A 24,679-nucleotide genomic window follows, 5' to 3' on the forward strand; every position below is an offset into this window, starting at 1 on the left:
TTGAGGGACGGGTGGGAGGTATTCACTGGTCTTTGCCGCTGCAGGTGGTCAGGTCAGCCGACCTTAGAGTCAGTCGATCGTTGGCGTGTGAAGAGGGTGGAGGGCAGCGTGGTTCAGGAGCGGGGCCTGCCCCTCTGGCTCCCGCCTTGAGGGCGGCACCACCCTAGATGGAAACTTCATACTCCCGCATCTCCTGGAGAGGAAAAAGCCTGCAGGAGGTTGGCTGCTTGCTTGTCATTTCAGCAGCAAAGAATCCATCCCCTCCCCTCTCACCCCCAAAGCCCCTCCAAGTCTGCCTCCCGTCCCCCACCTTGCTCTAGCTAACAAGGTCAGCTCCCCCTCTCCCTACCAACCCTGTTAGAGCCCCCAACACTGAACTGGACTCCCCACTCCATACCATACGGAGCAGGTAACATTACATTTCTTGTATTTTGTTTATTTATTCAAATAGATATGCCCCCACCTTTCCTCTTGACCCATCTTAGTGAGCAGAGGAATGCGCCAGCTTTCACAAAGCTCTTCCTCTGCTGAATCTTCTGTAAACATAAGGAGCTTTCAACACATGGGCAAACCAATGACTCCCCAAGCTCCTTGGTGGTAGCACAGTCTGGTTTCACAAAGCAGCCCTCTTTTCCCACTCTGACAGTGAAATCATAAGCAGAGTTACTCCGGTCTAAGCCCAGTGATTTCAGTGGGCTTAGGCTGGAGTAACTCTGCTTAGGATTTCACTGTGAGTCAGGGAAGGGTCAAAGCCCGCACAGTGAGCCTGCGGCTTTGCAAACCTCAGTGCCTTGGGCATGGAGGTCTCTGTCTGAGTCTCTGGAGAGCCAGTCATAGATAAGGCAGACGGACCAATGCTGTGACCCAGGCTGATGTGTTAACTATGCATTTTCCAGCTACTCATAACCTATCTCTGCCCTTTTCTAAAAGAAATCTTGCCATCTCTCTCATCTTGTAATGAAGAAGCCTGTGAAACCCCCAAATTTACACACTCCAGTCTCATCTTAAGCTAGCCCAGGAAAATCTGTCAAGTTTAACCCCGTCTATGTATTCCGTCCTTGGGATTCAATGCTGAAAGACCTGCCTACTGATCCTTCCCCCACCCCAACACACACACGCATTAAAAACTTGTTCCCCCACCTGACCCTCTACACACATTGTGCCAGGCGGTCAGAAGGGTCACTTCTTCAGCTTCGGATTGGGAAAGGCAGTCAAGCCCCCTCCCCAGTCCAAACAGCAGCAGGCTTTCAATCTGGCGCACTCTGCGACCCTAGTCCCCCAACAGAAACAGCCACAGAGGCTTTGGGGGGAGTCTTGCTCCTCAACGGATGGCTCTTCCGGGTGAGCCAAGACAGGGCTGGTGGGAGGTTCCCAAGGGGGAAAAGCTTTGCCTGAGCCCCCTGTTGGAGCATCTTGAGTCTCTGTGGCTCCCTGCCCCTCCCTCCACCTTAGCTCCATCCCAAATGTGGCTCTTGTGATAAAGTCACTCCCAATAAGGGACTGAGCCGGGGACCAAAGAGTGCCCAAATTGCCCCTTGCAGGCGATACGGAAGTTTTCTGTCAGGGATCCCCTCCTACTGGCCCCCAACCCAGGGGTGCCCCAGAGCAGGCCTCAGGAAAGAGTTGGCACTTACTCCGGTTTCATAGGTGGGGTTTTCAAAGGCTGAATCCACAGTGATGTGATCATAAGGGTGGGAACCGGACAGGGGCAGCTGGAGCGACGGCTTTCCTTGGTGCCTGCAAGGAGACACAAAGATGCTCAAGGCTTCGCCCCCTTTGGAGGATTCTGGGCCACTGAAATAGTGACTTACCTGGAGACGTAGAGGTACAGGGTGCCCAGGAGAAGTCCCACAGCAGCCACGGGCAGGAAGATGGCAAAGGCCACATTTGAGCCTTCCAGGAGGTCCCCAGCGGGTGTCATTTTAGCCACAACTAGTGGGGAGAAGAAAACAATAGGGGCAAATAAAAGGGGAGCTCTGCTCACCAAGTGGGGGGGGCATAACCTGGGGACAAGGAGATCATGCAAATGGGATCCAGCACAGCCAGAGGGGAGAAGAGGTGTACACAGGGCCAGAAACAGGCCTGTAGCATGCAACAGCCTCCCTCCCTTCTCAGTATCAAAGCTGGCTCAGGGAACCCTTCTGGCAGCCAATGGATCGTGGCCCTCCTTCTTACCATCTAGGTTGCGATTGGTGTAGAATTGCTCAGAGGAGGCTGCAAAAGAAGTGAAAGGGGAGGGCTGTGGGGCGGGGCTCCAGGCTGAGCAGGGCTCGGGCCTCCAGGAACCCACCCCCAGACTATTGTAGTACACCAGCGTGCTGGTGCCCTTTCCAAGCTGTGAGCCTTTTCTATATCTGTGATCCTGTTGTGTAAGCATGGATTTCCCCCCATCCCCAAGTTTCTAGTCCTCATGGCTGCCAAGAGATGTTTGGTAACATAAGCCAGCACTTAACAGTGAAATCTCACAAGCTAAAGAGAGAAGGTAACCGTGCTTCTGCAGACTTTCTTGTCGTCCCTTTGGAGGTGGAATACGTTTTGCAAATAAGGAAATGTATTTGCACAATACATTCAGGTTCCAGAATGCAGTTGACCTTGGCATAGGGTTGGGGAAATAGCGTGAAGCATTTTTGGATCCGAATCCTCCTCCCCTGATGAATGGGCACCTGAAATTGTCAATGGTGCTCTATGGATAATGGACTCCTCCGATAGACTTACCTGTCTTGCAAAGTGGTGGGGTGCCATTCCATTGGGAAGGGTGACCTGGCACACAGCGCAAAGTGGCATCGCCCAGCAGCGTGTAGCCTGCAGTGCAAGAGAAGCGCAGCAGTGCCCCTGCCTGGTACACCCTCTTCTCTGGACTCTGAGCTCCATGGTCAGGAATGCCAGGATTGTGGCAGGGCTCGTAGACCTCCGCTAGGAAAAGCAGAATATCATCATCAACAGCAACATTTGATTTATATACCGCCCTTCAGGAAAAAACTTAACACTCACTCAGAGCGGTTTACAAAGTGTTGTTATTTTCCTCATGATAATCACACTGTGAGGTGGGTGGGGTCGCAAGAGCTCCTAGAAGTTGTGATTGAGCCAAGGTCACCCAGCTGGCTTCAAGCGGAGGAGTGGGGAATTAAACCCGGCTCTCCAGATTAGAGTCTCGCGCTCTTAACCACTACACCAAGCTGGCTCTCAGGTTCCAGAAAGCAGTTGACCTTGGCACAGGGTTGGGGAAATATCCACAACAGAATCTAGCAATAGTCTTTGGGGCTGTCCTTTCCTCTCCCCACCTGCCCACTGCACAACAGTAGGGAGTAAGGAGCCAGAGGGCACCCCTGATAACCACCCAGGCAAGGTCCCTCTGCACTGAGTGTCCCTCATCAAAAGCCCAGCCTGAGTCCCAAACTTCCTGACCTTTTATTAAGAGGAACATCTGAATTTGTTCTGCCCTTTTGCAAAAGATAATTGCCATCCATCCCTGCATGTTGGGGGCAATTTAAATTAGGAATTGTGTAAAGCCCTTTCCCCCAGTTGTCTGCTCCGAAAAGCTCCTTTCAGTCCTTTTCATTGACAGATTGGGAGTTAGGTGGACCAATCATGAATTGCCTTGTTGGACCAGTCCCATCAGCCATCAAGCCCAGCATCCCATTTCCTACAGTGGCCAGCCATTCATGCAAGAAGCTCTACAGCAGGCATACAGAGCCTCCAGAGGTACCCCATGGCTGCCCCTTCTCAGCAGCTGATATTTAAACTATACTGCTTCTGATCATAAAGTCCATTTAACTATCATGGTAAATAGCCTTTGAGGGACCTTTCCTCTTCTGCCAGTTTGTGTCATCCTCTTTGAAAGTGGATGTCATCACATCTTGCAGCAGTAAGTTCCAAAAGTTAATTATTCATTGTCCCAGAGGCCATCTAGTCCAATAATCTTGATGCAGGAAATTCAAAAGCTAGAGCACTTCTGTCAAGAAGACTGCTTGGAGACTTCCAGCAAGGGACAGCCCCCCCCCCCCCTCCAATGTAACTGGTTCCATCTTTGAACCGCTTTCACTGTTCACTGGGAATTTTCTTTTAACGTTCAAGCAAAATGTCCCTTCCTGCATTGTGCCCGCTGGAACAGCAGAGAATAAGTCTGGTTCTTCTCCTCAGGAACAGGCCTCCTGGTTTGTGAAGTGCCTGGTTTTTCTCCTCCCTAGGCTAAACTTATACCCTGTTCCTTTAATCTTTCCTTGCAGGGATTGTTTTCCAAACCCACAATCTTCTTCATCACCTTCCTCTGAACCCTATTCCAGTTCATCTTCCTCCTTCTTAAAGGGAGACAAACAAAACTGGACAGAACACTCCAGATGAGGTCTGACCAGCACAGCATCGAGGGAAATGAGTATTCCTCATGACTCGGCCACCATGCTTCTATTGAATGAAATCCGGCCCTTGACAATCCCTGGTGTGGTTTTCATGGCAAGAGACTAACAGAGGTGGTTTGCTATTGCCTGGCTCTGCAACCCTGGTCTTCCTTGGAAGTCTCCCATCCAATTATTAACCAAGGCCGGCCCTGCTTAGCTTCTGAGATCTGACAAGATCAGGCTCTCCTGGCCTATCCAGGTCAGGGTCATGCATCTATTAAAACAACCTAAAATTGTATTAGCCTTTTTTGCAGCTGCACCGCGTTGCCGACTCTTGTTCAACTTGTGATTGATTGTGAGACTGGGACCCTTTTAAACATGTCTTGCTGTCAAGTCAAGTTTCCACCATATGTTTTTTTTTACCTAAATGCACAGCTTTGCATTTGTCCTGCAGAATTTCATTTTGTTACTTTCAGCCAAACTTTCCAATCTATCAAGATCATCACGAATCTTATCGCTGTCCTCTAAGGCACTAGTTATCCCTCCCAGTTTTATGTCACCTGCAGATATGATCAAAACTCCCTGCAACCTTCATCCTGCTGCACTGGTTACCAGTGGAGTACTGAATCAGGTTCAATGTTTTGGTATTAACCTATAAAGCCCTGTGCAGACTGGGACTGGCATATCTACGAGACTGCCTCTCACCATATGAACCCCAGAGGACTCTTCACTCCAATGGTAAACATCTGTTGAAGGTCCCTGGCCCTAGGGAGGCCTGCCTGGCATCGACCAGGGCCAGGGCTTTTTCGGTCCTGGCCCCAGCCTAGTGGAACGCTCTGTCTATATATATATATATATATATATATATATATATATATATATATATATATATATATATATATATATATATATATATATATATATATATATATATAATATATATATATTATATATTATATATATTATATATATAATATATATATATATATTATGGTTTAAAATGGTATCTGATGTAATTTTAACTTTGCATGCAAATTGTTATCCACCCTGAGCCTGCTGGCGTAGGGAGGGCGGAATACAAATCTAATAAATTAAATTAAATCCAAGCCATTGATAATAATGTTGAAGAGTATCAGGCCAAGGACAGAGTCCTGTAGCCTCCCACTCAAGACCTGCCCTTTTGCTTGACAAAATGTCGTTGAGTTGCACTCTTCAAGTACGATTCTCCAACCAGCTGTGAATGGTCCTGTCCAATGGCCCGTGTTTAAATCACCAAAATATCAGGGGGAGAAGGGAGCTTCATCAAACGCCTTGTAGAAGTTAAGGTATGGCACATGCACTGCATTTCTACGATCCACTAGGCTAGTAACCCAGTTGAAAAGCAAGTTAAGATTGATCTAGCAGGATTTATTCTTAACAAGCCCATACTGGCTTCTGTAGATCACCGCAATTTTTCCAAAATCCTTATAGAGAGATGGCCTTAAAATTCCATCTAGCATCACCGTCAAACTGATGGGTCAGCTGTTTCCCGTATCTTCCCTTTTCTCTTTTTGGAAGATCAGCATCGTGACAGAAGTTTTGAGTCTCTCAGCAAGTTCCTTTAGCAACCTAGGATGCACTTCATCTGGCCCAGAAGACCTGAACTCGTTTCAAGTAGCCGGGCATTCCCTGAGCCACTCCTTATCAGTTGGAGTTGGTGTCCTGTGCCTTCACCATTCACACCACTTTTGCTAGGCTGTGCATAATTCTTCTGGGAGATGACTGAGATGGAGCAGGACTTGAGCAGTTCCTTTTGTTACCCATTAAAATTTCACCAAGCTCACTGAGGAATAGGTCCGCCATTTCCTTCCTCTTATTTGGAACATAACTTGAAAGAAAGCCTTTTTATTCTCGGCATCCATTGTTTCAAGAAACTCTTTTCTTGTATCTACTACCCATCAACTTCATCGAGGGCTCCTAAACTGAGAGGGAGAAAAAAATTCTTTCCACTTTCTCTCCTCCATGCCTGTGCCACGGCCTTCTCTTGGCATCTTTTTTTCTAAACTGAAAAGCTCCATATTTTTTAGTTTTTTTGCCTCATTAGGAAAATACTCCAGCCCCCGGATCACGTGATGCCTTTGGAAGACAGGAAAATTAGGGCCATCTCTCATCCTTTCCCCCAAACACCTCGCACAGAGAGCAAGAATTTCTTTGGATATGGAAAATAGTAAAGAGTTCGGTAGCACCTTTAAGACTAAACAACTTTATTGTAGCATAAGCTTTCGAGAGCCACAGCTCTCTTTGTCAGATGCAGCTGATGAAGAGAGCTTTGGTTCTTGAAAGCTTATGCTACAATAAAGTTGCATCTGATGAAGAGAGCTGTGGCTCTCAAAAGCTTATGCTACAATAAAGTTGGTTAGTCTTAAAGGTGCTACTGGACTCTTTACTGTTTTGCTACTACAGACTAACACGGCTAACTCCTCTGGATCTTCGGACATGGAGGTTCTGAATCAGTCCCTGATGAGCAACCCCATTCATATCAAGCCTGACTTACGGATGCATTTGGGAAGACGATCACTCCACTTGGGATCTCCAGCTTGTCGATCATGACAAGTGATCATTCCGCTCCCAGCTAGCGTGTAGCCCTTGTCACAGATGAACTGGACTGTGGAGCCAACAGGGAATTTGCTGCTGGAGACCATGCGGCGGCTGTGATCCACGTCTCCAGGATCTCGGCATGTGGTCACTATATGGAGAGAAGAAAGAGGATAGAAGAGCAAGTGAGGCAGGGCATGGAAGATGACATCTGCCTTACACTGGCTCCATTTATGCTCCCTGTCTGCTGGGCATCATCCACGCCTCGATGCTTAGAGCCCTAACTGGCAGGACTGACATTTCTGCACAAAAATTCAGAATGAAGCAAAACTTTGAAAACCACATCTGAAAAATATTTATGAAGTTCAGATTTTAGTAATATGACTAACAAGCAGGGCTTTTTTTCTGGGAAAAGAGGTGGTGGAACGCAATGGGTTGCCCTTGGAGAAAATGGTCACATGGCTGGTGGCCCCGCCCCCTGATCTCCAGACAGAGGGGAGTTTAGATTGCCCTCCGCGCCACTCCCGCGGCGCGGAGGGCAATCTAAACTCCCCTCTGTCTGGAGATCAGGGGGAGGGGCCACCAGCCACGTGACCATTTTCAAGAGGTTCCGGAACTCTGTTCCACCGCGTTCCTGCTGAAAAAAAGCCCTGCTAACAAGACAATTGTTTATAACTTGTCAATACATTTTTTCCTACAATAATGATCAAGTATGATAAGGAATCTGACAAACAGAACTGTGGCTCTAGAAAGCTTATGCTACAATAAAGTTGGTTAGTCTTAAAGGTGCTACTGGACTCTACTATTATGGTAAGGAAGGGGCTTGATAGAATGCATGTGCAGAAGAACCTAAATCAAGACCTTGGTAATGCCAACACAGGTAAATGGGCTGGAAGAGACTGAAGCGTTGGAGAGCCATTGCTTTGGTGCAGAGGCATTACTGGGCAAAGTGAGCCAGTGGTCCTCTTTGACCTAGGACAACACCCTCTGTTTGTAAGCTGGTGAGAAACATTGCACAAATTTAATAACATTTCTGAATTCAAGAAAACTTCACTTTTTTCAACACATTTGAAGGTGATATTATTGAGTTTCACTCTACCACCCCCACTCTCCTTTAAAAATAACTGCATTCATTCCAGTATTTGGGAAAGTTGCCAACGACAGCAACAAAAAAACACCTTTTCCAATTAGGTTAACACAAACTTAGTAAACAGTAATTTAGTGGCTAGAGAATTTGAGTGAGAAGGGATTTCTTTGTAAATCCTGCCCTGCTAATTCATGTTATCTCTGAAAAGAATGCACTTCTCTGTTCCTTTGAATGAATACCACCCCCCTTGCAATGACAGGCCTAGCAAGGCCTACACAATGCCAGCAGGGGGAGCTCATAGCATAACCAAAACTTGACAGGCTCGGGCAATTGCATTCTCATTGCCTGCCATCCCCAAACTGTGTACTGGGACAAAGGCCCCAGTAAAGAGAGGCCAAAGTATACACTTGGCAAAATGATGCCGCTTTGTTGAATGCATGTATGCCCCAACTCTCCGCTGAGCAAGGAGACCCGGTGCAGTGCCAGTCCTTGATGCAGCCTGCTGACAGGCCAGGGGGAGTCCAGAAAGCTTTGTCCCATCCCCAGACTCCAAACGACTGGGCAAAGGGGTGGGTGGGGCACCGAGGGGTAACATTAAAACTGGGCTATCCTTGAGTTTGCAAGGACGGGTGGATGCCTGCCCATTCTTCCAAGCGCTGATCCAGAAAATATTTGTGTGTTTCTTGAGTATTCAGAGTGAAGTGTGCCTCCAGTTTCAATTAGGTTCGCCAACTCCAGGTTGGGAAATTCCTGGAGATTTGGGGGTGGAGCCTGAGGAGGGGAGAGACCTTAATGTGGTATAGTGCCATAGAGTTTGCCCTCCATGGCAGCCATTTTCTTCAGGGGACCCAATCTTGTAGTTTGGAGATCAGCTGTAGTTCTGGGAGCTCTCCAAGTCCCACCTGGCGGTTAGCAACCATGGTTTCAGTGTGCACATGTGCGCGCACGCACACACACACACACACACACACACACACACACACACACTCCCTGCTCCTGAGCTATCCCAAGCTTGGGAAGTGCTCTCCCCTTTCTCAACTTCCCTCTTTGCTTATCGGGTGGGTTCAGATAAAAGAGAGCAGTTGAATCAGTGGGGGAACAAAACATGCAGGAAAGGAGGTGTGGCCTTTCTCTCTCTGGCACAGGCGTGCCTTCCCTCCATGTACTCACCTCGCTGGCAAGAGGGCAGGTCCCCACTCCAGGTCAAGTCCCAGTGGCACATCAGGAGCTCCGTACCCACCAAGTCATAGCCAGGATAGCAGTGGTAGGTGACCACAGTACCGTGGATCAGCTCTGGGTGGGACACAGTCTTCCAGCCATTGGGGATCTCTGGCAGTTCAGGGCATGTGTCATTGCGGGGCACCTCTGTGGGAGGAAGGGCACATGTTGATTGGCAAGAGGGGAGATTGGACTGGCCTGCTCCCTGGCCAGCCACAAGCGCTCTAGCATATTTCCTTGCCCTCCATACAACAACAATGCCATTCGATTTATATACTGTCCTTCAGGACAACTTAACACCCACTCAGAGCGGTTTATAAAGTGTACTATTATTATCCTCATGATAATTAGGTAGGTGGGTCTGAGAGAGCTCTGGAAGAGCTGTGACTGACCCAGCCGGCTTCAGGTGGAGGCGTGGAGAATCAAACCCAGTTCTCCAGATTAGAGTCCTATTGCTCTCACTACACCAAATTGGCTCCCACTAATGCAGAGAAATGCAAAAAAATGTTATTTCATGACACAGGGTAAGTTTCACAGAGGAGGAGAACTCAGCCTGGAGCTGCTGATTCCAGCAGCTTTGAATTGGGCATATGATCTAACTGCCTCCTAACTAACTTTTTTGTAACCACAACTGCTGAAATTGTTCAGTAGTTCAGTTCTGTTTCCATTGCTGAATCCTGCACTTGAGTAGAATCAAGCAGTGTACAATGTTCAAAGTGAACGTTTCAGATTCTTTCGGGATTTCTTTTGCTGCTCTACAAAAAAGGCAAATTAAGCAGAGAAAGCTGGGTTTTTTTTTTTACTGCACAGTGCCTTCCAAATGTCCAAAAAACACGATGCTCACCGGTGAAGTGGATGATGAATCCCTGTTGGTAGCCTAAGCCGCTGCTGCCAGGATCAGACTGAAACTGGATGGTGACATCAGCGGTCGAGGTGAACAGCTTGAAGTGCCGGTTGAGGCCAGAGTACTGGCCCAGGATGCGTGCCGTCAGGTCATCTCCATCGTAGAAGGTCAGCACATCTCCCTTGCCCAGGCACAACCTGAAGGAAGGTGGCAGGACAGCTCTCAGCAAGGGGGGGTGGATGGTTTTGTGACGCTCTTTCCCAGCTATCTCCAAAGCAGGGAATTTCTATTCTAAAACAAATGTCCTCAGTTTGCATAAAGGGGGCAAAAAAAGATGTGTTAAGAATAGTGATATGAAAGCAACTACAGCTGGAACAAAGTGTGGGAGAGGAAGAAATTCTGGGCATTTTTAGTTAAAAGACGGATAACTTGAGTAGGCTAAACGACTCCTCCTTTGAACTGACTCTTAGTTGCTCTAAATATTCTGTGCCCCCATGAGTATAAAAAAGAGCCCTGTGGTGCAGAGTGGTAAGCTGCAGTACTGCAGCCCAAGCTCTGCTCAAGACCTGAGTTCAATCCCGGCAGAAGCTGGGTCCAGGTAGCCGGCTCAAGGTTGACTGGGCCTTCCATCCTTCCGAGGCTGGTAAAATGAGTACCCAGTTTGCAGGGGGTAAAGTGTAGTTGACTGGGGAAGGCAATGGCAAACCACCCCGTAACAAAAAGTCTGTCAAGAAAACATTTTGATGTGACGTCCCCCCATGGGTCAGTAATGACGGTGCTTGCACTGGGGACTACGCTTACCTTTCACCCTTAAGTATACCCAGGGCGTTTTTTCAGGGGGAATGTGGGGGAATGGAGTTCCGGCACCTCTTGAAAATACTCAGCTATAGTGCTTGAAAATAATATGATTTCAAAGAATCCCGTGTGTTTCTTCCTCATTTCCCTCTTGAGAGTTCCGCCACCTCTTTTCCCAGAAAAAAACCCCAGAGTATACCCAGACTTCAAGGCCATCTTTGAGGCTTTTTTCTCAAATGGTCTCTTTTTTTCTTTGTAACTGGGCTTGGATCCAACCGAGTGTTTCTGTGGGCAGAAGGATTTCTGCTTGCAGAGGGTGACATTTTGCCTCCCCCTCCCCTTGCAGGCCTAAATGCCCCCAGAATACTGTTTCTGGGAATCCCTTGTTGAAGGTCACTCAACAAAGCATATTGTCGATAGTACAAAGGAAACACCCTTTCACACAGTGTGTCGTTAACATTTAGAATTCATTACCACGAGCTTTGGTGATGGCTGCTAGGTTAGATGGTTTGTAAAAGGGTTAGGCAAGTTCATCGAGGAGAAGGAAAATAATCAAATGCAGGGCTTTTTTTCTGAGAAAAGAGGTGGTGGAACTCAGTGGGTTGCCCTCAGAGAAAATGGTCACATGGCTGGTGGCCCTGCCCCCTGATCTCCAGACAGAGGGGAGTTGAGATTGCCCTCCGTGCTGCTTAGCGGCGCGGAGGGCGATCTAAACTCCCCTCTGTCTGGAGATCAGGGGGCGGGGCCACCAGCCATGTGACCATTTTCAAGAGGTTCCGGAACTCCGTTCCCCTGCATTCCCCCTGAAAAAAAGCCCTGATCAAATGGAATCTCCATGTTCAGAGACACAGCATACTTCCCCTTGCCAGAGCTAGGGACACACAGCAATACGTTCACTTTGTACCCTGCTTGCGAAAGCCTTTTATAGGCATCTGGTGTCTGGTGATTGTTTCAAAACAGGGTGCTAAAGTCAATCAGCCTCTGGCATGATCTTTATAGTCTCAAAACTCCCAAATTTGAAGGTGTAAAACAAACAAACACACAAAAACCTGAGATCTGGAGACATCCATTCAATATTTTCCAGTTTTTTCACACTTGGCTGTACAGTGTGACATGTTTTTATTCTCTGCCTGTGATAAAATTTCACGCTCACATTTAAAAGAGTAGGAAAGAGCAAGAGTCCAGTAGCACCTATAAGACTGACAAAATTTGTGGTAGAGTATGAGCTTTCGTGAATCACAGCTCACTTCTTCAGTTGCAGCCCTGTGTCTGCCACCATTTGGTATCTGAAGAAATGAGCTGTGACTGATGAAAGCTCATATCTTATCACAAATTTTGTTAGTCTTATAGCTGCTACTGGATTCTTGCTCTTTCCTACTGCTACAGATAGACTAACGTGGCTACCCATCTTGATCTATCTACCTGTGAAAGAGGGCAAAGTTTTCCCAAATTCAAACCTGAGCTTTTGAAATCTTCAAGTTGTATTTAGGAAATTCAGTTTGGGGGGATGCTTTAGACATGCACAGTCTGATCCCCTCCCAGACACACACTCCCCATGTTTTCTTTTTTTACAGTTAATCAGTAGGGTTGCCAGCTCCAAGTTGGGAAATTCCTGGAGCTCTGGGGGGTGAAACCTGGAGAAACCTGAAGAAAGTGGGGTTCGGGGAGGGAAAGGACTTTGGCATGGCATAATTCCATAGAGTCCACCCCTCAAAGTAGCCATTTTATCCAAGTGAACTGATCTCTATGGCCTGGAGACCAGTTGTAATTCTGGGAGATCTCCAGTGACTACCTGGAGGCTGGCAACCCTATTAATTGGTTATTGGAGCCTGTTAAAACTCCCAAAAGCAAATGATGGGTGGGAGGGAACACTGCCAATTCAAGATACTGGCAGCTCAGTGATGGAACAAAACAGTATGTCTAGTTGTGGTTTTAAAAACCTATAGCATCCACAAAGGAAGTGATTCAAAGGATCAGTCTGGAAAAGGACGCTGTGGTGAGAAGTGGGACTATTTCACCTTTTGTTATTTTCCTGCTAAAAGTTGCCACCCCCCAAGTGACCTGTGCTGAGGAAAATTTATGGGTACTCATAGTGTTTGCCCTGAACAGGTAAAAACAGCTGGTGTGTGAGTGTGGTGATCTTGGAAGAAAAAAAAGTATGAAAAGAGAGTTACAGTTCCTCTCATCTCTGTCAGTTGGGGCCCTGTGTCTGCCACCATTTTTTTAAAAGGCGGGAAAATCATCACAGACAAACCCACCGTTCACTGACCCACCACGAAGGAAATTCTCATTTGCCAACATTATAGCTACTTTAACATTGATGTAGCAGTTAAAAGAAGGAAGTGTGAACCGTTAACACATTTCATTTTTTAAAAAAAAATACCTCTGGGAAATTATGAGCTGATAGGGGGGAAAGTGCCTAAGTCAGGTATTAGGGGGCTATAGGCCTTTCAAGGAGTGAACACTGATCACCAGATGCCATCCCAAAATGAGAAACAAACATTAATCCTTAATACAATTTCATTTCCCCCCCAACATTAAAATGTAGTCGTCAAATATCTCCTTTTTGCCTTCCTAAACGAGTACCAGATAAGTAAAGTGTTTCTGAAGGCAAATGAGAGTTAAGAATATATCCACAGAGAGAGTTTTCACCCGCAGATTTCCCCAGATTTTTTTTCTTGGGGAGTCCATTGCCACCCCTCTCCACTGCATCCGGGATTTCTTGGTACCACACGTGGCACAACATCAGTGGTATACTCACACTTTGATATTCAGCATGATGCGTTTGTCCTCTTCCACGTGCAATCCCCAGATGCAGTCCTGACCCTTCCCGTAGGGCTCTGGCCAATTAGGAGAAAGCACCACGCCAGCTGCATCCGTGATCTCCCCGCTGCACACTGCTGTGGGATCCAGAAAAGAGGGGTCAGAAGGGTCCTTGGCTGTGCAGGTGTCAGGAAGGCAGCCAGAGACAGGTATGTGCAGGGGTCATTTCGTAGAAAAAGAGCAGGAGGAACTCATCAGCATAACTCATTAGCATAACTCATTAGCATATGCCACACCCTTGCCATCACCAGAAGTGTGTCATTAGCAAAACTGATTTGCATGCCACACTCCCTGATGTCACATATCCTGGCTGTTTTGGATGCAATCCTGGCCATTCAGGGCTGAAATTGGGCCGAAAATGGCAAAAAGGAGCTGAAAATGGCCGAAAAGGGGCCCAAAATGGTCAGGATGGGGCCGCTGCTGAGTGGGAGACTGATCGATCTAGGCCGTTTCGGTCCCAATCCAGGCTGAAACGGGCCCAAAATGGCTGAGATTCAGGTGGGCGGGGCCACCTGACATGTGACCTCTTTGGGGAACTGCTGGAACTGCATTCCTGCGTGTTCCCCCTCGAAATGAGCCTTGGGTATGTGTGTGTATGTATAAGGAACAGCGGTACAGGTTTCCCTTGGGGCACCCCACACAGCAAATCCCAACTAGCCGATTCTGCCTCTCCTGTGGAAAACTCTTTGCTTTGTGCAAGCAAAAAAGAATGAAGCCAATGCCACAAATACTGATGCAGTCAGTCCACCTAAATATTGTGGTCGCCTGTATCAAATGCTGCTGACAGGTGTGGCAGAATTAGCAGCTCTGTAAGCGAAGATCAGCCAGCAGGGCCACTGACTTGTGTGTGTCATTTTAGACCCAAATCCAGGCCTGAAGCCCAACTGAAATGGGTCAGACCACAAATGCCTGCAGTTTCTCTGCCACAGCCCGCTAAGTCACCTTGCTCAGAAAAGGGAGGCAGGACACTGGTCGATAATTGTTCACTTTCCTCTGATCCAAAGATGACCTCTGAAGAAGAGGTCTAATATCAAGCTTATTTCAGAAGCTTTCTGAAAAGCTCTTACCTTGAAGAAGGCATCCAAATGACCTAAATAACTGCCACCTGGCGGCCTACGTTTCATTCTTGGGCAAGGTGCCCAAGTGGGTGATGGCCACTCAGCTTCAAGGTACCTTGGAGGAGACAGATTAAATTAACCCATTTGAATCTGGATGCAGCCACGGAATTGGGATGGAAACAGCCTCGGTTGCCATGACTGACGATATGCATCCGGAGAATGACCTTTCAGGGCCGTGTGTGCCATTGAGCATGGTATCCTTCTGGGGATACTGGCTGAGTTGGGAGTGGTGTGTGTGTGCCATGATAAGGTGGCTCCACTCTTACCCAGCCAGCTGTTTTCAGATGATGGCACTGACTGCATGGCAAACTGCTGCATGCCCCATGGCATTTATGCGATGAGATTTCACCTAGGTTCATCCCCCCCTCCCCCAGCATTTTAACATCTATGGCCGTTTTCACACATCTTACCTGCTGCCGGAACATCGCGCAAAACACCCGGAAGACAGCGTCTTCTTGCACGAAATCGCGCCAGGAAGACGCAATTTTGCGCAGAACTCCCAGATGAAAGCATCTTCCTGGTGCGATTTCACACAAGAAGATGCTGTCTTCTGGGGGTTTTGCACGATGTTCCAGCAGCAGGTAAGAAGTGTGAAAACAGCCTATATGAAACTATTGGAAAGAATTGTCCAGGGATTTGGAATGAGGGGGCACCAGTCTGTGTCTCACACCCAACTCTGTTTCTCTAAAGCTGAGTAACATGGGGATGTGGAAATTCTGAAGAAATGCTTGGAGAAGGGACTGGGATGGACGAGGGCAATAAACTGAGGTCAAGGCGCTGCTGGTCAAAGAGGAGGTCACTCAGAAGGAAAAGTGAGCCTGTCCTGGGGGGGCTGCCCTCCCTTTGAAAGAGCAGCTTCGTAGCCCAAAGGTGCTTCTGGATCCTGGCCTGTGGTTGGAGGTTCAGATTTCCTTTGGGGCATGCAGCATCTTCTTTGACTATGATCATTCAGCAAAGATGTGATCTGGCTGTGGTGATCCAGTCTCTGATCCCATACAGGTCAGAGCACTGTAATATGCTCTACATGGGGATGCCTCTGAGAACGGTCTGGAAATGCCATTTGGTCTAAAATGGGGCATCCAGGATGCTGACAGGGGCTGGAGGCAGGGGTCACAGGTCCATTCATTTCCAAGCACAATTCTAAGCACGTGTCCTTGTTTTTAAAGTCCAGAAAGGCTTGGAAAGGGGGTACCCGAAGGACTATCCTCTCCTTAATGCAGTTAAGCTGTTCAGCCCAGTCCCTGTTTTCTGTGCTTCCACCCATAGAAGTGAGGCTGGTGGTGGTGACCAGAGGCAGAGCTTTCTCAGAGGTGGCACCTTGAGCCTCTCCTGGTGCCTGCTCCATTTTCCTTTAGGCACCAGGCCAAAACACTTCTCTTGAGCCAGACTTTTACATGAAATTTAATCCCATCCTTTGTTTTATGGCCCACCAGAGTGCTGTTTTGTGTCTTACATTGGAGTGGCCTGTCGCCTCTTTTGTACTATTCATGCTGTTTAAATGCCCGTTCATGGTAGGGTTGCCAACTCTTGGTAGGAAAATTCCTGGCGGTTATGGGGTGGAGCCTGGGAAGGGTGGAGTTTTAAGACAGAGCTCATCAGGGGAGCGATGCCCCTATTCTGAAAAATTTAAAACTTAAAGTAAACAGCATTTCTATCACCTCTGTTAGTCAAAGTTCATGTCCAAATTTACATTGTTCCTATCTTTTATTTCTCATCTTTATCTATAATAGGTGAAGTCATTTTCCCATTTCTTTTCAAATTCTTTAATAGGTCTTCTTCTTATATAATTTGTTAATTTTGCCATTGCCACATATTCTGTCATTTTATCTTTCCAGTTTTCTCTAGTTTATCAATTATTTTATTGATGGTTTTTATGGTGGAGTTTTATGAATTTTTTATGCTTTTATTGCTGATTTAAAAAAAAATCTTGTTAGCCACCTTGAGGAAGTATCTGGAGAGATGGCCTATGCACTTTCAAAATAAATACCCTGGAGGCTCATCAAAGTTTAGGGTTGCCAACCTCACAGTTGGGCCTGGCAATCTCCCAGAATTACAACTGATCTTCAGATGACAGAGATCAGTTCCCCTGGAGAAAACTAGTGGCTCGTACAGAGGGTGAACTGTATTGCATTATACTCTACTGAGGTCCCTCCCATTCCTAAATCCCATCCTCCCCAAGCTCCACCCCTAAATCTCCTGGAATTTTCCAATCCAGAGTTGGCAGCCCTAGCAAATTTTACCCCAAACCTCAGAAGCAAGGTACTTAGTCTAACCTCAAGTCAGGAAGCTCCACAGACCTACCTCGGCAGGCGGGCTCCGTCTCATTCCACTGGGGGTTGGTGGGGTCGACACACTCGATGATGACAGAGCCTTGCTCCAAGGTGTAGCCGGCCTCACAGGCAAACTCCACTGTGGTCCCCAGAGTATAGGTCGTATCGCTGGTGGTGAAGTTCCCGTACTTGACAAATGGCTCGTAACAGTGCCCTGGTTCAAAGGCTGCAGCGGATTGAAGGGAAGGGAGGAAGGGTGTAGAACAGAGAAAAGAAAGTATCTTCATTCAACATGCAATGAACCTGTGGGACTCACTGCCGCAGGAAGCCGTGATGGCCGCTAGCTTAGATGGCTTGGAAAGGAGATCAGACAAATCCATGGAGGAGAGCTCTATCAAGGGCTATTAGCCACAACGGCTAAATGGAACATTAATATCTGTAAATGCCAGGTGCCTGGGTAGAGTTAACACCAGGGAGAAGTGTTTGTCTTCTGTGGTCCTGCTTGTAGGCATTCTGGTTGTCTTCTGTGTGAAACCAGATGCTACACTAGATAGACCTTTTGTCCGATCCAATAAGGATCTTCTTATTTTAATACTAGTACCAGCATGCCCTGACCTGCATAGCCCAGGCAGTCTTGATCTCGTCAGATCTCAAAAGCTAAAGCAGGGGCAGCCTTTGTTAGTAATTGGATGGGAGACCTCCAAAGAAGACAGTGGTTGCAAGGCATGCAATGGCAAACCACCTCTGTTAGTCTCTTGCCTTAAAAACCCCACCAGGGGTTGCCATAAGTCAGCTATGACTTGATGGCACCTTCCACCACCCCCAGAACCAAGTGAAGAGCATAGGAAATTTGGACATTGCGGTGATGTGAGACAGTAAGCGGCAACATGATGGGTCCTCAGCCTTTGCCTTCCTTACTGGCCACCGTGGCTTGACCCTTGTGGCCCAACACCCAGGTGAGCTACCGCGGTTTGAGTTTGCTCAGAGCCCTCTTCTGGCAGAAAAAAGAATTGCAGCATGCAAGTTTGATTGGCAGGAAGTATGAAGCCTCTGGATTGGCCATGCCCAGTATAAATGCTTAGAGCTCCACCTACTTCCTTGGACAGCAGAGGTGTCTGTGTGCCCACTGCAGACTTGCTAGACGCCTCCAACGAGAGGGTGCCTGCACCCTCTCCTCCATTGCCCTCACTCTGCTGGCTGCTTGGCACAAGGCTGAATTCTGAAAGCTGTTGGGACCAGTTTGAGTCTCTCCATTCTGGTTTTGCTTCTCCTTTGTGAGAAATGAACCTGTTGGTCTTAATTTTTTTGCAACAGCTTCTCTTTCCATGCATCAAATATTTCTTGGCACGCCTTTCAGCATTGTTGTGGCATCAACAGGGTCTCACTGGTATAAAAAGCATTACTGGCAACAGCAACAAAACTGAGATAAACCCAAACTGGTGACAACAACAGCATATGGAATAAAAAAGAAAAGAAAACTGCTAGATCAGCTCCTTCTCAAGAATAGCCCGAGGGTCCATTTCCCATAGGACAATGAGCATGTGAACTGAGCACACCCATGTGCAGACAAGAAAACCGGGCAGCTAGTTTGAGGGGTGTCAGCTGAGTAAAGCGTTTAGGGATTTTATATAGTCACATAGGCTGTTTTCACACTGCTTACTGGCCACGGAACATCGCGCCGAGCTCCCGGAACAACAGTGTCTTCCTGGCTCGATTTCGTGCGAGAACAGCCGTTCTTGTGCGAAATCACGCCAGGAAGACGCTGTCGTTCCAGGAGCTCGGCGCGATGTTCCGTGGCCAGTAAGCAGTGTGAAAATGGCCATTGTTTTAGCTATAGCTGTCCTCTGAGTTTGCTCCTTTCAAAGGGCATTATGGGACGAGTCTCGGCTACCTTATCCTATTTGCCCTTTTCTCCATTTTCATTTCACTGTTTCTCTCTGGAAGCAAAAGAGTGTTTTAGATTTACAACAGGACATGGCTTTGAAAATGTTTGGTTGACTTTGTTTTTCCAGCACTCCTTTTATCATCTCACCAATGTATCCCTCTAGTTCTTCGAGAAATAACAAGGAGTACCAAAAAGGAGTTTAATGCCACCCCTTATGGTTTATATGGCCTACCAACTTTTTAGAGATGACTGACTTACGTTTGTTTGTCTTTTGTAAACTACCTTGCTATTGTAAACATTTTTTCTGATGAGTTTGTTTGTAAGAAGGTGTAAAAGTGGGTGCCTGCCTTGCGAGGTATGCATTCTGCCAGATTTGTCTGAAGTACATCCGATTATTTGAGTTTTCTCCAATAAACTTTTCTCTTATTATGCCTTTATTTCTACCTTGGTTTAAATGAGGTCCATAGTCCTGATTGGGATATCTCTCTATTGGGATGCTGGTTGGGATCCGCTCACTTAGTCATTGGACAGAAGCACGGATATGGCTTTCCTGGCAGCCCTCTTTCCTCACCCTCATAGCGCAGTGCCATGCCTGCTGCCACGCCACTGCTGTCTGTGGTCAGCTCGATGAAGAAGCCGCGTGCCGCGCTGACCAGACCCTCGATCGGCAGGTACTCCACCTCGTAGGAATCATAGACAGGGGGCGCTTCAATATCATTTCCATTCCGAATGATGAGCCTGAAAGGAAAACGGAGAGAATGCCTCCAAGGGACCAGACCGGGGCGGGGAGCATTCAGCACTGGGATGTAGGCAGCCAGGAGAACAGGGTGCTGCAGATGGAATCCCAGCTGCAGGGGAGCAGGAGAGGTAGACGATTGGCAGGCAGGCAGGCAGGGAGGGGAAAAATGATAGCTGTGAAGCCCAGGGGCTTTGTAGCCCGCTGTAAAACTTTACAGGCAAGGCCCAGGTTCTCCAGTCAAGTTGTGGGTAGAGTTATGCCTGAAACTAGGAGGAAAACCTATCAGCATCAGCCTTCCCTGTGCTGCTAGAAGGGAAAGATTAAGAGGCTGCTGCTTCAAATCCCAGCCTCCTCTTGACAGGCTTGGGGAAATGGGGAGTCTAGTAGCATTCTTTGCAGTGGTCCAATATAAAGACACTTGATCATGTGAGCAATAGAAACGGCTCTGTGTTTCACCACTTCACGGCATCTGGGCAGCCCATTGAACTGTGCATGGTGGCAGCAGTGGGATCCAAAACAATGCCTGCTTGGGCCATGAGAACAGAGTCAGGGTGGGCCTTCAGTCCTCTCTCTACCCTTCTTTCCACCCTGAGTCCGTTTTCACATCTATCCTGAGCAGGACACACCCAAAGTCATCGTACATCTTTGCCTATGTATTCCAAGAGTGAAACAGAGGTAAGATATGGACACACCACTGTCTTATCACTTGCTTCCTGCCGTGACTACCACAGCAGCCTTCTTACTTGGCCCGGGTTTGCTGGAGTTTCGGCTGCTTATATTAGTGGGCCGAGTCGCCTTTTTCAAAGGCAGTGGTCCTACTCTCTTACTCAATGTCTGCAGCCATTGTTGGCAGCAAAGAAGCGGGACAGAGATACTCCAGACAGTCATGCAAAGGGAGGTGGGAGAGCTTCAGCTTCTTACGCAAAGGAGTGGCCCACACCCCAGTGAAGAGGCAATTGTTCTGCCAACCAATCACTCTGTTAAAGGGCTTTGACAAGAGGAGTTCTCTGTGGTGGCCCCAAGATGGCCGTCCGGGGAAGGGGAGGCTCCCACACACTCACCTGTCATCATCTTCAGCCAATGAAACCTTCTCAAAATGGAGGTGCAGGCGCTGCCCTGGTGGTGCCTCCAGCAGCCAGTGGCAAGTCAGATTGTTGCTGTAGCTGGCAGGGAAGCCCGGAGACACGATGCGTCCAACTGTGGCATTCCGGATCACTCCACCACAAGCGGCTGCAATGAGAGGGGATTGACAGAGGGCTGGACGAAAGCCTGAATGGGGAAGACCCCAATCCCCCAAGTCCTTCCCTGGGCGCTGTAACCTTCACTGACCGACACAAGTTGGCTCCCGAGCACTCCAAAAGGGGCGTGTGGCATTGAGACAGGTGAGGTGAGGCTGGCCCACAAGCTGGTAGCCGGTGGCGCAAGAGAAGTAGGCGTTACCCCCAGAATGCAAGCTGGTGACAGAGACGTCGCCGTAAGCCGGACGTGTAGGGAAGGCACAGCTCAGTAAATAGGCTGTGGAAAGGAAGAAAGGATTGATGCTGGCAGCTGTGAATGAAGCTTGCTTTCCCTTTGGGTGGAGGAACGCTGACTGGAACATGATGCCAGGTGAGGCATCTCACCTTGGGAGAGCATTCCAGAAGGTGACCCCCCCCCATCTGACGTGCTGCAGTCCCTTCCGTCCCCTTCTTCCCTGCCTAGGTGAGCCGGGCAAGGCTCTGAGGGCTGATGAAGCTGTGGAGGGTTTGATAATGAAGTGTGGGGCGAGACATTTGAGGCATTATCCCCATGGGGGCTGGGAGAGGGGAGGGCAAGGAGATCCTCTTCCTTGAGGCTCCGTGAGAAAGCCGGTCTGAAAGTGAAGTCATTCAATAAATACATTGTGCTGTGGGTGTGTGAGCTGAAGGTGGGTGCCCAGCTCCAGGCTGGCAAATTCATGGAGCTTGGGATGGGCCCAGAGGTGTGGGACCTCAGCGGGGTGTAATGCTGCAGATTCCACCCTCCAAGGCAGCCATTTTCTCTAGGAGGAACTGCTCTCTGCTGTCTGGAGATCAGTTGTAATTCTAGAAGATTTCTAGGTCCCTCGTGAAGGTTGGCAACCCAGACTAAACGAAGGGGGCAGTGGGGCTGGACTATCTCAGAGGAGGCTTTTGCCAGGATTCTCTGGGGAATTTTGAATACTTGACTCAAAGCGTTATCGACTGGCACAGACTTGGTGGTGGGGCACTGCCTGGTATCAGGGGAGGCAGGAGGGGTGAAAAGGTATGCAGGTGCCAACACCAGCCATGCACGATGGGGGAGACACGACAGCAACCCCCCCCCCCGCTCCATGCAAATTACTTTAATTGCTGGGACCAATTAGCTCCCCATTAAGTGTCTCTTCGGTGGGTGCCCGCTTTAACCTGGCAGCATCGGCGATTAGCTCCGGCAGTGATTAGCAAGCTCCCAATTAGCTAATTGTGCTGCAGCTGCAAGGGAAGCCCTGGTGCGGAGACAGCCCTGTGCTGGCTGTACGGGTTGAGCGGGGGGGGCGGGGGGGAGGTTATGGCATTGGCTGCATCCCATTGGAGAAGGCCGCCCCTTGGCCTATCCCCCACCAATAGCAGGGAGGCCTGATGGATTAGACCGAAGCCTCCTCCCCCATCCACATGCCTTTGGAAAACCCACCAGCCCAGCCTGGACAGGGAAGTTTTCGGGTGTTGTTTATCCCTAGCAGAAGTGCACTGCCCTGGAACATGGAGGCTCTATTTATCTGTCGTAGGTAATAGCTTTTGATAGACCTGCCCACCATGAATTTGTACAATCACACACACACACCCCTCCATCAACTACAGGAGGAATTTGGCAAGATGGCAATCTCAGATTTCCTGGTATCTTCCCATGACTGCACAGTTCTGATTGGGACCTAGACTCTGGGGGTGCGAGAGAAGGGTTACTCCTCCCACCCCTGCATAGTTCTACCCTAGAACTGCAAAGCGGGGAGAAGAGGGGTCTGAGAGGCAAAACTGGGCAGGGTGGGAGGATCAACCTTCCTCTCTTCCTCCCCGCTCAGCCCCAATCTGCATGGGGGAGCTCATGGGCCTGAAATGGAGTTCTTTGAAAATGGCAGGAAGATCCGATCATAGATTATTGTCCCAGCGCAGTGCCCCTTTTCATCATAAGATAATAGCCTTCCCCACATCATGTGGCAGCAAATTTCCTAAGCTAACCATGCATCTATCTGTTCTCAGTCTTTACTTGCTGCCATTCAGGTTTCTTCAGGCGACCTCCCAAGCTTAATCTTAGGATGGGATATATTGTTTGTGCTATGCCCTCCCCCTGCACAACTCCTGCCCCTATTTCTGAAGCGCCTGATCAATGTCCCTTCCAAGTGGTAGCTGAAAGGCAGCCTCTAGATCATGGCATGCCCCCCCCAACATGATCCTCACCTTGGAAATGGAAATGGAAGGTTCCAGGATTTGCAGGTGCTGGGCTCTGGAAGCGAACCACCACCTGGTTGTTTGGGCCACGGATTACCTGCCCACGCATCAGAAACGATTCATTGGCCAAGGCAACAGGCTCCACCCCTCCAAGGGTCTCCACGGTGACCGTCTCACCTTCCACAAGGCTGATATTCTGGACCTGCAAAGGAAGCAAGCGTGAGAAAGCCTGTGGCTGTGGCACATTCACAAACTTATAAGTTCTCTCTCTTTTAAGTTCTTACATGCCCACGGAAATGCCGACTGCCACCTTGGGGGTCAGGTAGCAATTTCCCCCAGTCCAGTTTGGCTGGTGATCCTAATGTTATTTTTCCATCTTTGGGGAATGGAGCAAGGGTCACTGGGTGTGTGTGGGGAAGGGGAGGGAGTTGTGAATTTCCTGCATTGTGCAGGGGGTTGGACTAGATGACCCTAGAGGTTCCTTCCAACCCTATGATGCTATGATTCTAAGTGGCCAGAGCCAAAGGGCTGGCGGGAGCACTCTGTTCCCCTGCGCCCCTTGGTGCCCTGCCCAAGACCCACCCAGCCAGGAGAGCTTCCACATTCACCAGCAGTCCCCTGCTGCCTACATGAGCCTCTCCGGGTCCCTGTAGGCAGGAGCAAAACCAAGCAAAAAAAGAGTCTGGGAGCAGGATTAGGATTACGGTGAGAAGGCGGCATTCTGAACCCCTGGAGAAGAGCATTTGCATGCCAACAGAGGCGTTTGCTTGTCAATATCTATGGAAAGCCTTGAAAGAGGCCAGACACCTCTTCTCAGCTTAACCTACCCACGGGGTTGTTGTGAGGATAAGGCGGAGGCGAACGGTAGCGTATAAATGAAGTAAATGAATAATAAATTAAAAAAGCAGAAGGCTCAACCACACTGGCTGCTCAGAGAAGGGCTATTCCCAGGCGCAAAGGACTTATTCTTACTCTGGAGAATGAGGTGGCAGAATGAATCACCACCATGCCTCTTGGAATGCTCCCCTACGTTACAGGAAAATGCCATGCCCGTGAGAAGCTAGCAGAGCAAGCCCAGAACGTGGACCTCACTTTTCTTCCAGCTCTGCTTGCTTTTAAAGCAGAGGAATATCAAAGTCTGGACCATCCCCCTGCAGCCAGACATGGCCCAGTCCATCTCAGACACATCAGGCTCTGCCACCTCAGGTCCCCTGCAGGTGTAGACCAGACTGCAAGGGCGTCTGCCACCACTGGAAAGGGCCCATCCAGCAAGAGTAGGGGTGGACAAGAACGAGGAATCCTGGCAAGCAGAGTTGCCAGCCTCCAGGTATCCTAGCCAATCACTTCATGAACCTGCAGCTCCCTAGAAAACCTGCAGCTCCCTAGAGAGTATACGAGCCTTCTCCTTGGCCCAGTCTGCAGGCTGCCATTCCTGCAAGGAAGCCTGGAGGGCTCTGGGCAAGCTGGAGCCAGCCTCCTGGTGTCCTAGCCAATCAGAGGCTACAGCCTGCCTGCCAATACAGCCTGATTTTGCCCTGTTCTATGCCTGAAGGTGGCTTTGAGCATAGAGTCC

The 24,679-nt window shown here is 48.7% G+C and overlaps 1 protein-coding gene across 1 annotated transcript; it reads right to left on the reverse strand.

Annotated features, from left to right (window-relative positions):
• Positions 1–176: 176 nt before the first annotated feature.
• SEZ6 (seizure related 6 homolog) lies at positions 177–23,230 on the reverse strand. The gene is made up of 14 exons (XM_055001564.1): positions 23,116–23,230; positions 21,017–21,202; positions 20,749–20,917; positions 19,520–19,686; positions 17,095–17,289; positions 13,614–13,752; positions 10,058–10,254; positions 9,166–9,360; positions 6,868–7,059; positions 2,716–2,913; positions 2,176–2,214; positions 1,812–1,932; positions 1,635–1,737; positions 177–209 (listed from the first exon to the last, which is right to left on the reverse strand). Exons 1-14 carry the CDS (start codon positions 23,213–23,215, stop codon positions 177–179), a joined length of 2,034 nt encoding a protein of 677 aa, XP_054857539.1. The 5' UTR covers positions 23,216–23,230.
• Positions 23,231–24,679: the final 1,449 nt, after the last annotated feature.

This window comes from Eublepharis macularius, chromosome 17 (genome assembly GCF_028583425.1).
Source record: "Eublepharis macularius isolate TG4126 chromosome 17, MPM_Emac_v1.0, whole genome shotgun sequence".
NCBI classification, from domain to species: Eukaryota; Metazoa; Chordata; class Lepidosauria; order Squamata; family Eublepharidae; genus Eublepharis; species Eublepharis macularius.